Raw genomic sequence first — 11571 nt, 5'->3', positions numbered from 1 at the left:
AACCCTCAGTGTCGCGCCCGTACTGGACCGGGACCGGCAACGGGATCGCAACCCTCGGTGTTGCGCCCGCACCTCGCTCAGCCAGTGAGCAGCCGGTCTGTATGTAGGATCCGAACCCTTGGCGGGAGCGCCGCCTCGCTTCCCAAGCGGCGCACTGTAGCAGTGCGCCACCGGGCCGGCCCCATGAGTATATAATCTTATGGTACCAAAAAGAGAAAAAATTTTCCAGTCCCTGTTCATCGTCTCTCATATCAGTTAAATTCTCCCACATCTCATGTTTATTTTCTTCAGCTTCCTGTTTGCTTAGACAGCAAGAATAGATGTAGGGGATATAACACAAATCTCCTTTTGCTGCTTATAAAAAATATTTTCTCAAAGGACAATGTATCTGTCTCTGCTAGTCTCTATCACCTGGGCTGTTCCCCAGATATCAAGTTCAAAAGCATTTCCCAGAAGCATATGATAATTACAGGAAAACTCTAAGCCAGAAGTTATAACCAAAGCCTGTAGTCAAAGCTGTTAAGATCAGTCCTGGATCATCCTCCCCTGACTTGTTAGATTTGGGATTTGCCTAGTCAATATATAAATAAACTTAGAATCAACAGATAACTTACACTTTGTTTTAAAAAACACACACAAGAGACTAACCCATCTTTTTCCTCTAACTCCCGACCGCTGTAGTCAAAAAAGATGTCGGAGTCCTCTGCCAGTGCTCTTTCAATCACCCGTATTGTTCGATCAAAAAAGATGAGAAATTCCTCTGAATGAAGAATCTGCTGTTTTTCTTCCTCTGTCAGCTCCCTTGGAGGGGCTTTTCATATAAAAGAAATTGTTAGGAAAGAAAAAAGGGACAATTAAAACTTTTCAAGAGGAATCCAACTCTTGAAAGATACTGCTTACTAAAGGAGTGAAAAGACACGTGAAAGAAACCATGGTTAGTATTGATTCTGAATTAGTCCCAAATTTATACCAAAAGCTATTGCAGACATCCTCGCAAAAATATTTCATATCTGGCCCAATTACTATTTGGAAGAATTGAAGAAGATTACAAATGAAAATAAATTGGTGTGTTTTTAGCAATCAGTTCTGAATATTATTTTCTTTGGAACTGAACTTGAAAAACAGCTCAAATAGGGCATAATAGATAAATCTATAAAACTATGTATTTATATACTATTGTACTATTGTAAAGCTGCACATATTAAATAATTAGGGACTATTTGTAATCTGATCCAGGTAGTACCTTTCCTCTTTCTACTGAGCAAATTCATTTTATTTTAGATGGTTAGTTGGTAAGGCTGACTGATTGTTATATAGAGTCCATTCAAAAGCTGAAAGTTGTTATTCCAAACCTGCTTTCACCCAAGATATTTTGTTTTTAAACAAACACATGGAACAAATAAATGCTTTTATAAAACACCCCACAACTATTTTGTGTATTACTTTTCTAGCACGATTAATCTTATCAAACTAAATTTGAAGATACAAAATGAGACAAAGAGATCAAATAATTAGCAGTATGTCATGGTGTCTGAAAGTTAGCTCACCTCAGAGTCACAATTCAGTTACATAAACAGTTCTTTCAGTAGCAGGTCTTACATAAAATTATAGGGAAAAGATTAGGAATTCCCCCAGACTGAAAAATCCTCAAGGGCAGAAACTGTCAGCTGAACCTTTGTGGTTCTTCAGGAACCCCAGTTTAACTCTTGTGCAGAAGGCACATTTACATTTGATTGCTTACCCTTTCAGCAGTACAAAAGCTCCTGAAGTTTAATCTGCAGGAGGAGGGTGGTGCATTACAATCACAGGTGGGGTCCCTGGTGGAATCACTCACCCACAGAGTCTCCCCAGCTCTTCCACAACCATCCCCACAACCAGGACTGATTTCACCTGGCTATGTGGGTAGAGGAATCTTGTAGGCACAGTCACATGCAGCATAGTGGATGTGTTGTTTGATTTGATTAATGGTATCTCAAAGCCACTGTCCTAAGAACTCTGAACTATCAAGGAGCCCTTCTGCATTCGTGGTAGTAAATTTCAAGCTTGTAATGTTCATAATGTCTCTCTCTTTCCAGCCTCCCCATCCCTGCCCCAGTCCACGATATATAAGGTCTGGAAGGACTCAAGAATCTGTATTTGTACAAAAAACTAGAATGATTCTGAGGTAGTTGGTTCACACCTTAAGAAAGGCTCTCCACATAATATTATGGGAAAACAAGATTCATTCATTATAGCAGAAGACCTTCTCCAAATACCGTCCACCCCTTAGTTCAAGAGCCTAGGTCTTAAGAGCCCTAAATATGCCAGTGTGTATTGGAACTCTCTAGGAATCTCCAGCAACTCCTACTGAGCAGTGTTGCCCAGACACTAGTTTGAGAATGATGAGGCTGACAATGTGTAGACTCAGACTTTGGCTAGGTACTGGGGGCATAGGTAGAAGTCATGAAGAACATAAAGAACTCTATAAAACCAACCTGGAATCAAACATTTACCCTATTATTTGCTAGCTTTGATTCTTTAATCAATTAATTGAAGCTCTCTTAGAAGCAGTTTTATCTATAAAATGGAGATAATAATATCTAAGTTATAAGTCTGGTTTAAGGGTTAAAGATAAATATGCTAGCCAAATAACTAAGCATTTAATAATTAGTAATTAAATAGTAATTTATTAGTCTGTGTTTGAATTATTTCACTCAAGAAGACAATAAAACTATTAAATGTAACTAGGCAAAAGGGAAAAAAATTACAAAATGCTAAGTCCATTTTTTTTTTTTTTTGGTTTTTATGTTACATAAATAAGAAACTTCACTAAACAATGATACTATGGGCCAAGAAGAATGTCTTAATTAAAAAGACTCACTCGGCCATGACCACTGTTTTTTTTGTTGTTGTTGTTAAATTTTTATTTTGTCAATATACACTGTATATGATTATTATGGCCCATCACCGACCATGACCACTGTTAAGACACAACTTGAGACACACTTTAAGCAAAAAAGTAGGAACTTTTTCTCTTTTTTCCTTTTTTTATGATATATATATATATATATATATATATAGATATATATGATATTCAAATCATATGTATGATATCATATATATGATTATATATATGATATTTATATATTTATTTATATATAAATCTCTTCAGTCTCTGTTTATCTTTTTGAGCCCCTCTTCTACTTCACCTGTTTCTTTCCTTACAGGTCCATTACCTTGAATAAAAAATAGTTTCTGTAATTTTCTGTAATTTTTTTCTTCCTTGTAGCTTATTGTCACTTTGATCTCAGCTTTCAAGACATACAACTTCTCCTCTAAGAGAAACATAAATGGCTGATCAAAGTGCACTTACAGAGGCCAAGTTCAGGTAGGTGAGGCAGTAGCCACTCTAGATATTATGTTTGACAATACAATATTTGGCTTGAAATTAAATTGCTACTGAAGCAAACAAAGGATATATTTTATATTAACCTTTGATGTCTAACAGGGATAGGATGACATGATTTGTTAACACAAAATAATCAGATGCATGTGCAGATAAGTCATAAACAATATTCAACTGAGTAGTTAAATAGTGCCATAGTTATTTTTGATAAAAAACACAAAACCTTCCATACTTAAAAATCTTTAAATTGACAAGTGTTGTTACAATATAATGAAAATATAATGGAGCATCCAGGAACCACAACCAAAAGGTATATTCTGAGATAAAAACTTCCGGACATCATAGTTCATGAAAAAAAATTGGTTGATTAATGGAATCCAAAAAGTTCAAAATATAGGCATAAACAAATAAAATCAGAACTGTTTTATTACAGGATAGACTCCAAATTCTCCCTGAATTATCTCTTTCTGTAGCTTGCCCCTACCACTGAAACCTAATAAATTATTTTTAACAAGTTCACAGTATAACAGGGTAGAAATTAATTTAATAGCAAAAATCATGTTAGAACAATACATGGGCAGTGATAATATTTAATTTTTCTTATAAGTTAAGCAGAAAATGCTATTGCAGTAGGTTTTTTGTTTGCTTGTTATCGCAATACAAAATATGGAGTATTTCTGCCAAGAGCTGACAGCTAACAATACTTTATGCATTTGAAGTGCCCTTTTTATTTAAAAAATAAAACACACAGATATGACTTACATATAATTCAAATGACAAAACAATTCTCAAATTTACCAAAATTTACTCGAACAGTTATAATTAGCTTGAATAACATGCATGAAAGAAATGTACTGGATTCATGAAATTCAAAATTTAGAAGACTGCCTAATTCTATGAATTTGTGGCCTGCAAAATTAAAATCTAATAAAAATTTTATTTATGGTGCACTTTTAATTTTTTTATCATAGAGATATTAATTTATATTAGTTTTACATATGAAAATACTTTTAATGTACCTTTCAAGATGATTGCATCCTATTTGCTCTGTTTTCTTAACTGTTCTTATTGACCCTAATTTGTACGTTGTCAATTTCTCTTTAATTTATTCTACTTGCTACATGCCATATCTTGATTTTTAGTGTTCTTGGGATCTTTTTCCTCTATAAAAGTGTAAAATTCATAATGAAGTTCACAACTTATATAGGGAATGTTTTAATATCTCCTATTTAGGTTAAAAGTTATTTTAAAAATATTTGCTTTGGAACTGTCTTGCCTTGTTTCAGTGTTGTAGCTTTAAATTTCAATAAAAAATTATATTTAAAACATTTTTCAAGAGTATCTAAAAGATAAAACAAATAAAATAAACTCATATAACCCGGAAAAAAGATCAGATTAAATGGGAACAGTGGCTCTCATGGGAATTTTACAGTAAAATCAGTTCACAGACAGCAGCAAGAAAATCAAACCAAACTAAAAATGAAAGATATCCTTATCTGAAGTTAATATGAGGTTTATGAGTTAATTTGTATTTACAAGAGTTAGGTTTCCGATTCTCTTGTTTTGAGTCCCTAAACATGAAGACTCTAGGACACTAACATATAGGAATTTCCTAAATTTTGATTAAAAGCTAAAATGTACCTGCTGTTTTATCATACTCTATTGTGGGGAAAAAAGTAAAAATAACAATAAATCAAAACTGTATTTCTTTACTGTTTAATGCATTTTGATGTCACATGAACAAAAATGTCAAAAGCCAGTGAGCATTAATTATTTTCCCCATCTCCCCCTCACAACTCTTTTTTCTTCATTCCAAAAAAAAAAAAAGGTCAAACAGATTTCTCAAAAATGTGTTCCCTGGTTTGAAACTGTGTATGTCAAGTTGCAGCCCAGAGCAAATTTTTATGGCTGTGTAATAAATCCCTGAAACGCAGAGTTCATAATGGAAGTGCTGACACAGCCCTAAGTACTATGTAGTTGTGTGAATGGCGCCACGATTATATCTGCTAGAGATTCTTTCAAAAGTTTGCAAAATACTGTCTTGCTTAAAAAAAAAAAAATACAGAGAGTTTGATGCCAACATAAACATGCTTTTAACCCATTATGTGCTAATTTGCAGAAAAGCCATTAATGGAGAATAAGGCACACAGTGAGGCAGTAACAGGAAATGTTCTTTCAAACTTCTTTTTGACTTCTAACATGACTTTAATCAGTTCCATGAAGCAGCAGGAACAGTTAAAACTGAAGGGTGTTTTTGCTCAGAACTTAAGAAAGAGGTTGCTTTGCTTTACCAGAGAAGATGATTTGGAGATTGGAGTCCGGGGTTAGAGATGGGGAGAGGTGATGGGGAATCCATGCCAAGACACACACAAAATACCCTGGCTCCTTATCATTCAGTCTATTTTAAGGCTATTTTGCAAAAGGAAAACAAGCGTATTTTAATAGATCCCGACTTATTTTGTCCCTTGCTACACCTGTGATAGTGATATTCTATTACCAGCTTTTTTTTTTTAAAAAAAAGATGATTTTAGTAGAAGTTTAAATGTAAAATCTCTTCCATCAAATCCAAAATCTCTCAGAAAAAAATAACCCTTGTACCTTCTGTGGATGCCATTGTTAAAGATGCTGAATCTCCTCCCTTCCCTCAGTCACATCCCAGAACTGGACAGTGATCGACCTTCTCAATGCCTGAGACCAGGCGCAGTGACAAAAATAGAACCTTTAATGATAGTTCCTTAAAGAGTTTAATGGACTTTACTTGCATCTTTTTTGATATTTTCATAATTTCTTACATGCCAGCTGGGGTCCAGGTAACCATGTTCTCATTTCAAAGCTATGGGCTATGGCGAAGCTGAGCACAGAGAACTGGTGCACAGAAGGGCATTCCAGTTCGGGTAGAGCTCAGTGATAGACCCAGACACTGCAAGGCAAGACTGCTAATATTAATTTATCAAACTTTTATACAGCATTTACTTTGTGCCAAGTAGTGTTCCATACTAGCTCCATTGAGTCTTATAAAAAGCCTCTGGAAGTAGGTATTATTTGTTTGCCAGATGGGGAAACTGAGGCAAAAAGGTAAAACTAAATTAGTCAGTAGTGATCAAACAGCTAATAAGTGGCAGAGGCAAGATTTGATCCCAGGTCGTCTGGCTCCAGAGCCTGTGTTTTTTCATCACTAACCTGCACTGGCTTTTATATACTTGAGATTGCATAAAACAAATCGAAACAAAATTTCACACACACACACACACACACACACACACACACACACACACTTCAAATGTTTCTCAATTAAAAGAAACCAATCTTAATCATTTAAAAACCTGTCTCATTTAACTCCATATCATATGGATGTCATCAGTAATAGGTATTCAGGCTACTCTAATTTTCTCAGAAGAATACAAGGGGTTGAAGTGAGTACATGGAATCATTGTGTATCAATTCGTACAAAAGTCCCCAGTGCCAATTACGTGCCATGCACTGTGCCAGAGCCACAGCCATTAAAACTTATGAACCAAATGAACTTCTTAATGTATTATATCCATCTGTATGTGAAACACTCAGCAGGAAACATGGAAAAACCCTTTTAACCTACACTTAGTTCTCAAGTCCCCTTCTCCATCTGTCAGTAAGAAAGACAATTTCAAAATTTTCTGGTGTCTCAATGGGCTGAGAATCTCAAAGTAATACAAAATTAGATTTCTAAGAAAATATCACCTGCAGTATTTCTCACCCCCCCCCCACTTTCTTTTCCCTTTTCTTTTTTACTTCTTGTTATCAAGACCCAGTGCTACTACAGGAGGATGGCTTTGTGTTCAACTATAGATCTTGGCTCATGTACTTATAAATTATGTATCCTTGGGTAAGTCTTTAGACCTCTCTCTCTCTTCTCTTATAGACGGAGATAGTTCTCTATCTATAAAATAGGGGTAAGGATGTTGTGAGGAGGAGATCATATCTGTGTAGTGCATTTTATTTACTTCTATCAGACAAAAAAATAGATGATCCTTGCTTTGGAGATTACATTTATTTTCCTGAATGTTATGTGTTGAGCAATCATAGAAAACGTTCTATGTAAAGGATGCAAATTTAATTTTCACTTTCCTCTAGAGTCCCTTATGTTGGTAAAGGAAAACAAAATAACAACTAATTATTCAATGCATCTCCCACATCCTACCTTCCTTCACCTCCTGTTTTCTGTCTTGATTTTCCAGTTCTGAATCATGGCCAACTTTAGGTTCCACCATTTCCTCATCTTCTTCATCCTCTAGAAACAAGAAAGAGAAAGATGCAATATTTTCTTTTCTTCAAATCAAAGCCTTTGGTTGATGGTGGGAGGTAAGGGTAAAGGGCAAAGTTCCAATCATTTAGGGCAACTTCTAAGTAAATCAGTCCACCATGAATGCCCGAGATAAATGTTCATGAATGTATGAATAAATTTTCTCCAAAAGAGGCCTCTTTGAAACTATCCCCAAGCTGCCTAGAAAACTGCCTGGAGTGGGCACCTGCTACATCCATCTCCAGGCCCTCTCCATGTGGGATGTCTTGGAATTGCCTTCTTGACCTCTGAAGCTTCTTCAGAGATGGCCCAGGAACAGACCTTAAAATGTTTCCACCTGGAGCACATTCTCCACAGAGGACACCTGCTGTACAGATGACTCATTTCCAATTTAATCCACACTAAATTAATTTGGTTTTGACCCTCAGGAAAAGGTTAAATATAGGTCTGACCCTAGGCCAAATGCCACTGGCAAGTAAACAACCAGGGGTAGGACCCCCAAAGTCAATGCCATTGGTTTGGAAAAAAGCAACCAACCCGAAATGGCATTTACACATCCAGAGCAGTTCATGCATTAATGTGAATTTAATGAGCACTAACCAGTGGACCCAGACAGCTACCACTGCCAGATGTGATAGTGCCCTTGCTGCCCTATGCAAATGTGTGCTCCTTCTGCCTCATCTCTCAATCTGCCCTTGTTAGAGGCCCCTTTCATTACAGAGCATTTGAAATCGCCAGCCACAATGTAGAAGATTTAGGAGAGAGTCCAGGTGTTCCAAGAAAATTCAACTTATAGAAAATAAAACGATATACGATATTAAAATTTGCGTTCCCAGTTTTTGAATACAGTATCATATTCACGGTAGGTTATTGAGTTCATTAGTTCAGATGGAGTTTAAAAGAAATGACATCACTTCTCCCCCAATCTTGTATATTGATTCATTCACTCAACAAATATTTACAGACCTCCTGTAAGATCTCAAGCTCTATGGATAGTCCCATTCCCATCACAATAAATCCTGAGATTTTTATCAACTCAAAATTTTAGCTCCAACCACTTAAAGAATACATTATAAATGCATACCTAAATTCCCAAATAAATTATGTATAGCCTGAAATGCAACCACACAAGTTCTGACTATATTAAGCAACTGATTTGTGGAAGAATATCAATTAAAAAAATATGGATGTGTAAAGTATAGCATTGCAATTTAGATATTAGACTTTTTTAAATGTGAATTTTTATTGAAATACAGTACTCTATGTGGCATGCATGCCGATTACGGAACCAACCTCATTACTTTATGACCACAATACATACATATAATAAAGAATGTAAAACGCTTTTGAGGAAAATTGTCATTTATTATTAACATCTACCTTTAAGGTCATATTTATGAGATAAAAAGTTGAACTTATAATTTGGAAAAAAGTACTGAGTTACCCAGATTTTTAGACAAATAAACCTTTTAAAATGTTAAGTTATAGGTAATACATCTAAGTCCTTATTCATATGTAGAGATATTACGGACATCTATTACCCAAAAAACCTTCTTGGAAAGTCCTGAACAAAATATCCACCTTGACCTGATGTCTCTTCCTGATCCAAAGAGCTAACACAGAGCCCAGTGAGAAACTAGCTGAAGGAGAGTGTCCTCTTTTGGTAAATATTGGATGGAGTGGCAATTTTCAGGCCACTCATCTGCTGGAAAGAGGCTCCCTTTGTGAACCTTTTAGAGAAGTTTCTTTAAATCTAACATTCAGCAGCAGTGTCCTGACACTACGTACAGAGCAAATTCAATCAATACAAAGGTAATAAAGCCAGTGATAAGGCTTGAATTGTGTCCCCCACAATTTATATATTGAAATCTTAGCCCCAGTACCTCAGGACATGACCTTCTTTGTAAATAGGGTCATTGTAGGTGTAACGAGTTAAGATGAGGTCATACTAGAGTAGGGTGGCACCTAACCCACTATGATTAGTGTCCTTATAAAAGGGGAAATTTGAACACAGACACACACAAAGGGAGAACACCATGAGAAGATAAAAACAGAGATGGGAGTGATGTTTCTACAAGCCAAGGAACACCAAAGATTGCCAGCAAACCTCTGGAAGCCCTGAGAAGGAACCAAGCCTTCCAGAACCTTGATCTCAGACTTCCAGCCTCTATATCTGTGAGGCATTAAACTTCTGTTGTTTAAACCACTAGTTTGTGGTACTTTGTTATGGAAGCCCAAGGAAACTGATAAAGCCAGTAAACTGCATTATCTTCTATGATCTCACAATTTAATAGAAGAGATACAGAAGTAATAATACCTAAGGTAGGTATGAGTTCTTCACTCATACCATCTAATTTATTTATTAGAACTTGCTACCATTAGCCTAGTGTTATAGATGAGGAGACGAAGCAATTTCCTCTAAAGAAACTTCCAGCCACATCAAGCTTCAAGTTCTACCTGTTTGGGGGTCTGTGATCTTTAACCACTATGCAAACTGCCTCCCTAACCACAGCATGACATGAAATAGAAATGCCGAGGAGAAAGCACTAAAGTCCAAGCAGGTGCAATACTCAGTTTCAATGTAACGAGGGGCTTCATGGCCTCAACATGGATTGCTCTTCCAATTCCAGGAGGTAGGTATATGAAAGGTTCAGTTGAGAAGAAGTTAGGGTTCACACCCTTGAAAGCTATACATAATGTATTATTTTACTTATCAAAAATATACATGCTACATCCAAATTCTGTTCTTATTTTTATTCTGGAATTTACTGCTCTGAGATCTGACCAGCAATGCTTCATACAAAGCATTAATTCCTCCAGCCAGAAAGACTCACAACTTGGGTGAGAACAGCACTTACAGGGAAGTAATTGGACTGGGTGCCAGACTGGAGTCTACCACTTGCTAGCCCATTGATTTTACACAATTCATGGAAACTCTCTGAGCCCTGTTCCCTCATCTGCTGAAACGGAATTATAATAATTTATTAAAAGACAATGTTGCTGTAACCAAATAAGATAATTGGTGTGAAATTGCTTTTTAAACCACCAGGATAGCTGGGAATATCCATAAGTAGAAATCTTCAAACAAACATTGCTTTAGCCTGTATATGAACAAATATTGATTGAGCATTTACTATGCACAAGGTGCTAGGCATACTACAGCGAAGAAGACAGACAAAATGTTTTTGTGCTCATGGAGCTTCCACTCAAGTTAGGAGAGAGACACCACAAACAAATAAACAAAATATACACTGTGTCTGACAAGTGCTATACAGGAAATATAAAATAGGAAAGGGGGATTAGGCATTCTGGTCAGGGGAGGGAGAATCTCAATTGGAATAGAGTGACATTTGACCAAAAACGTAAAGAAGTTAAGGGAGTGAGTTGTGTGAAGATATTGGAGATGTAAGACTAATAACAGACAGATTCTTTCTTCTCATTCTGTGGACCCAAGGCAGGTAATGGCCCAAGGCCTAAATACCTTTATTATCAGTTTTATTGACTATAGATAACAATTATGCTTTCATCGGAGCCTGCTAGTTTGTACATTCACATCTTCTAGTTCTCAAAACTAAAGGCAGTTTTATCAAATGACTTTGAATTACTCAGATTTAAACAGTATCAAAGTCTCATCTTTCACAGATATAAGGGTTTTTATTTTAAAAATAAATTCTTGGAAGAGTCGAAAAAGAAACATCATGACAGAAAGTGCCACTAAGAGCTTATTGGAAAAATATATTCCATGAAGGGCTTGGCTATGAAAAGGGCTAAGTTTGTCACACAATGTGTTAGTTTATGCATAGAAGCATGTGGGGAAACAACAGGTTACTTAATTCCTTAAATAGAAAATCCTTCCCTAGAGAATATGTTTTCCTTCACTTAAAAAAACAAAAAACAAATATTTACT

At 36.0% G+C, this 11571-nt stretch overlaps 1 protein-coding gene across 1 annotated transcript in view; it reads right to left on the bottom strand.

Moving 5' to 3' along the window:
- Positions 1 to 11571, bottom strand: part of DYNC1I1 (dynein, cytoplasmic 1, intermediate chain 1) — a 312180-nt gene that overhangs the window by 106758 nt on the left and 193851 nt on the right. Inside the window, exons 7-8 of the mRNA XM_008565819.1 lie at positions 7563 to 7652; positions 649 to 811 (exon numbers count right to left, since the gene is read on the bottom strand). Of these exons, the coding sequence (XP_008564041.1) occupies positions 649 to 811; positions 7563 to 7652 (253 nt within the window). The remainder of the gene's footprint in view (positions 1 to 648; positions 812 to 7562; positions 7653 to 11571) is intronic.

This window comes from Galeopterus variegatus, unplaced genomic scaffold, assembly GCF_000696425.1.
Source record: "Galeopterus variegatus unplaced genomic scaffold, G_variegatus-3.0.2 Scaffold206, whole genome shotgun sequence".
Lineage (NCBI taxonomy): Eukaryota > Metazoa > Chordata > Mammalia > Dermoptera > Cynocephalidae > Galeopterus > Galeopterus variegatus.
The sequence above is the reverse complement of the archived record's forward strand: the minus strand, read 5'-3'. Positions and strand labels throughout refer to the sequence as shown.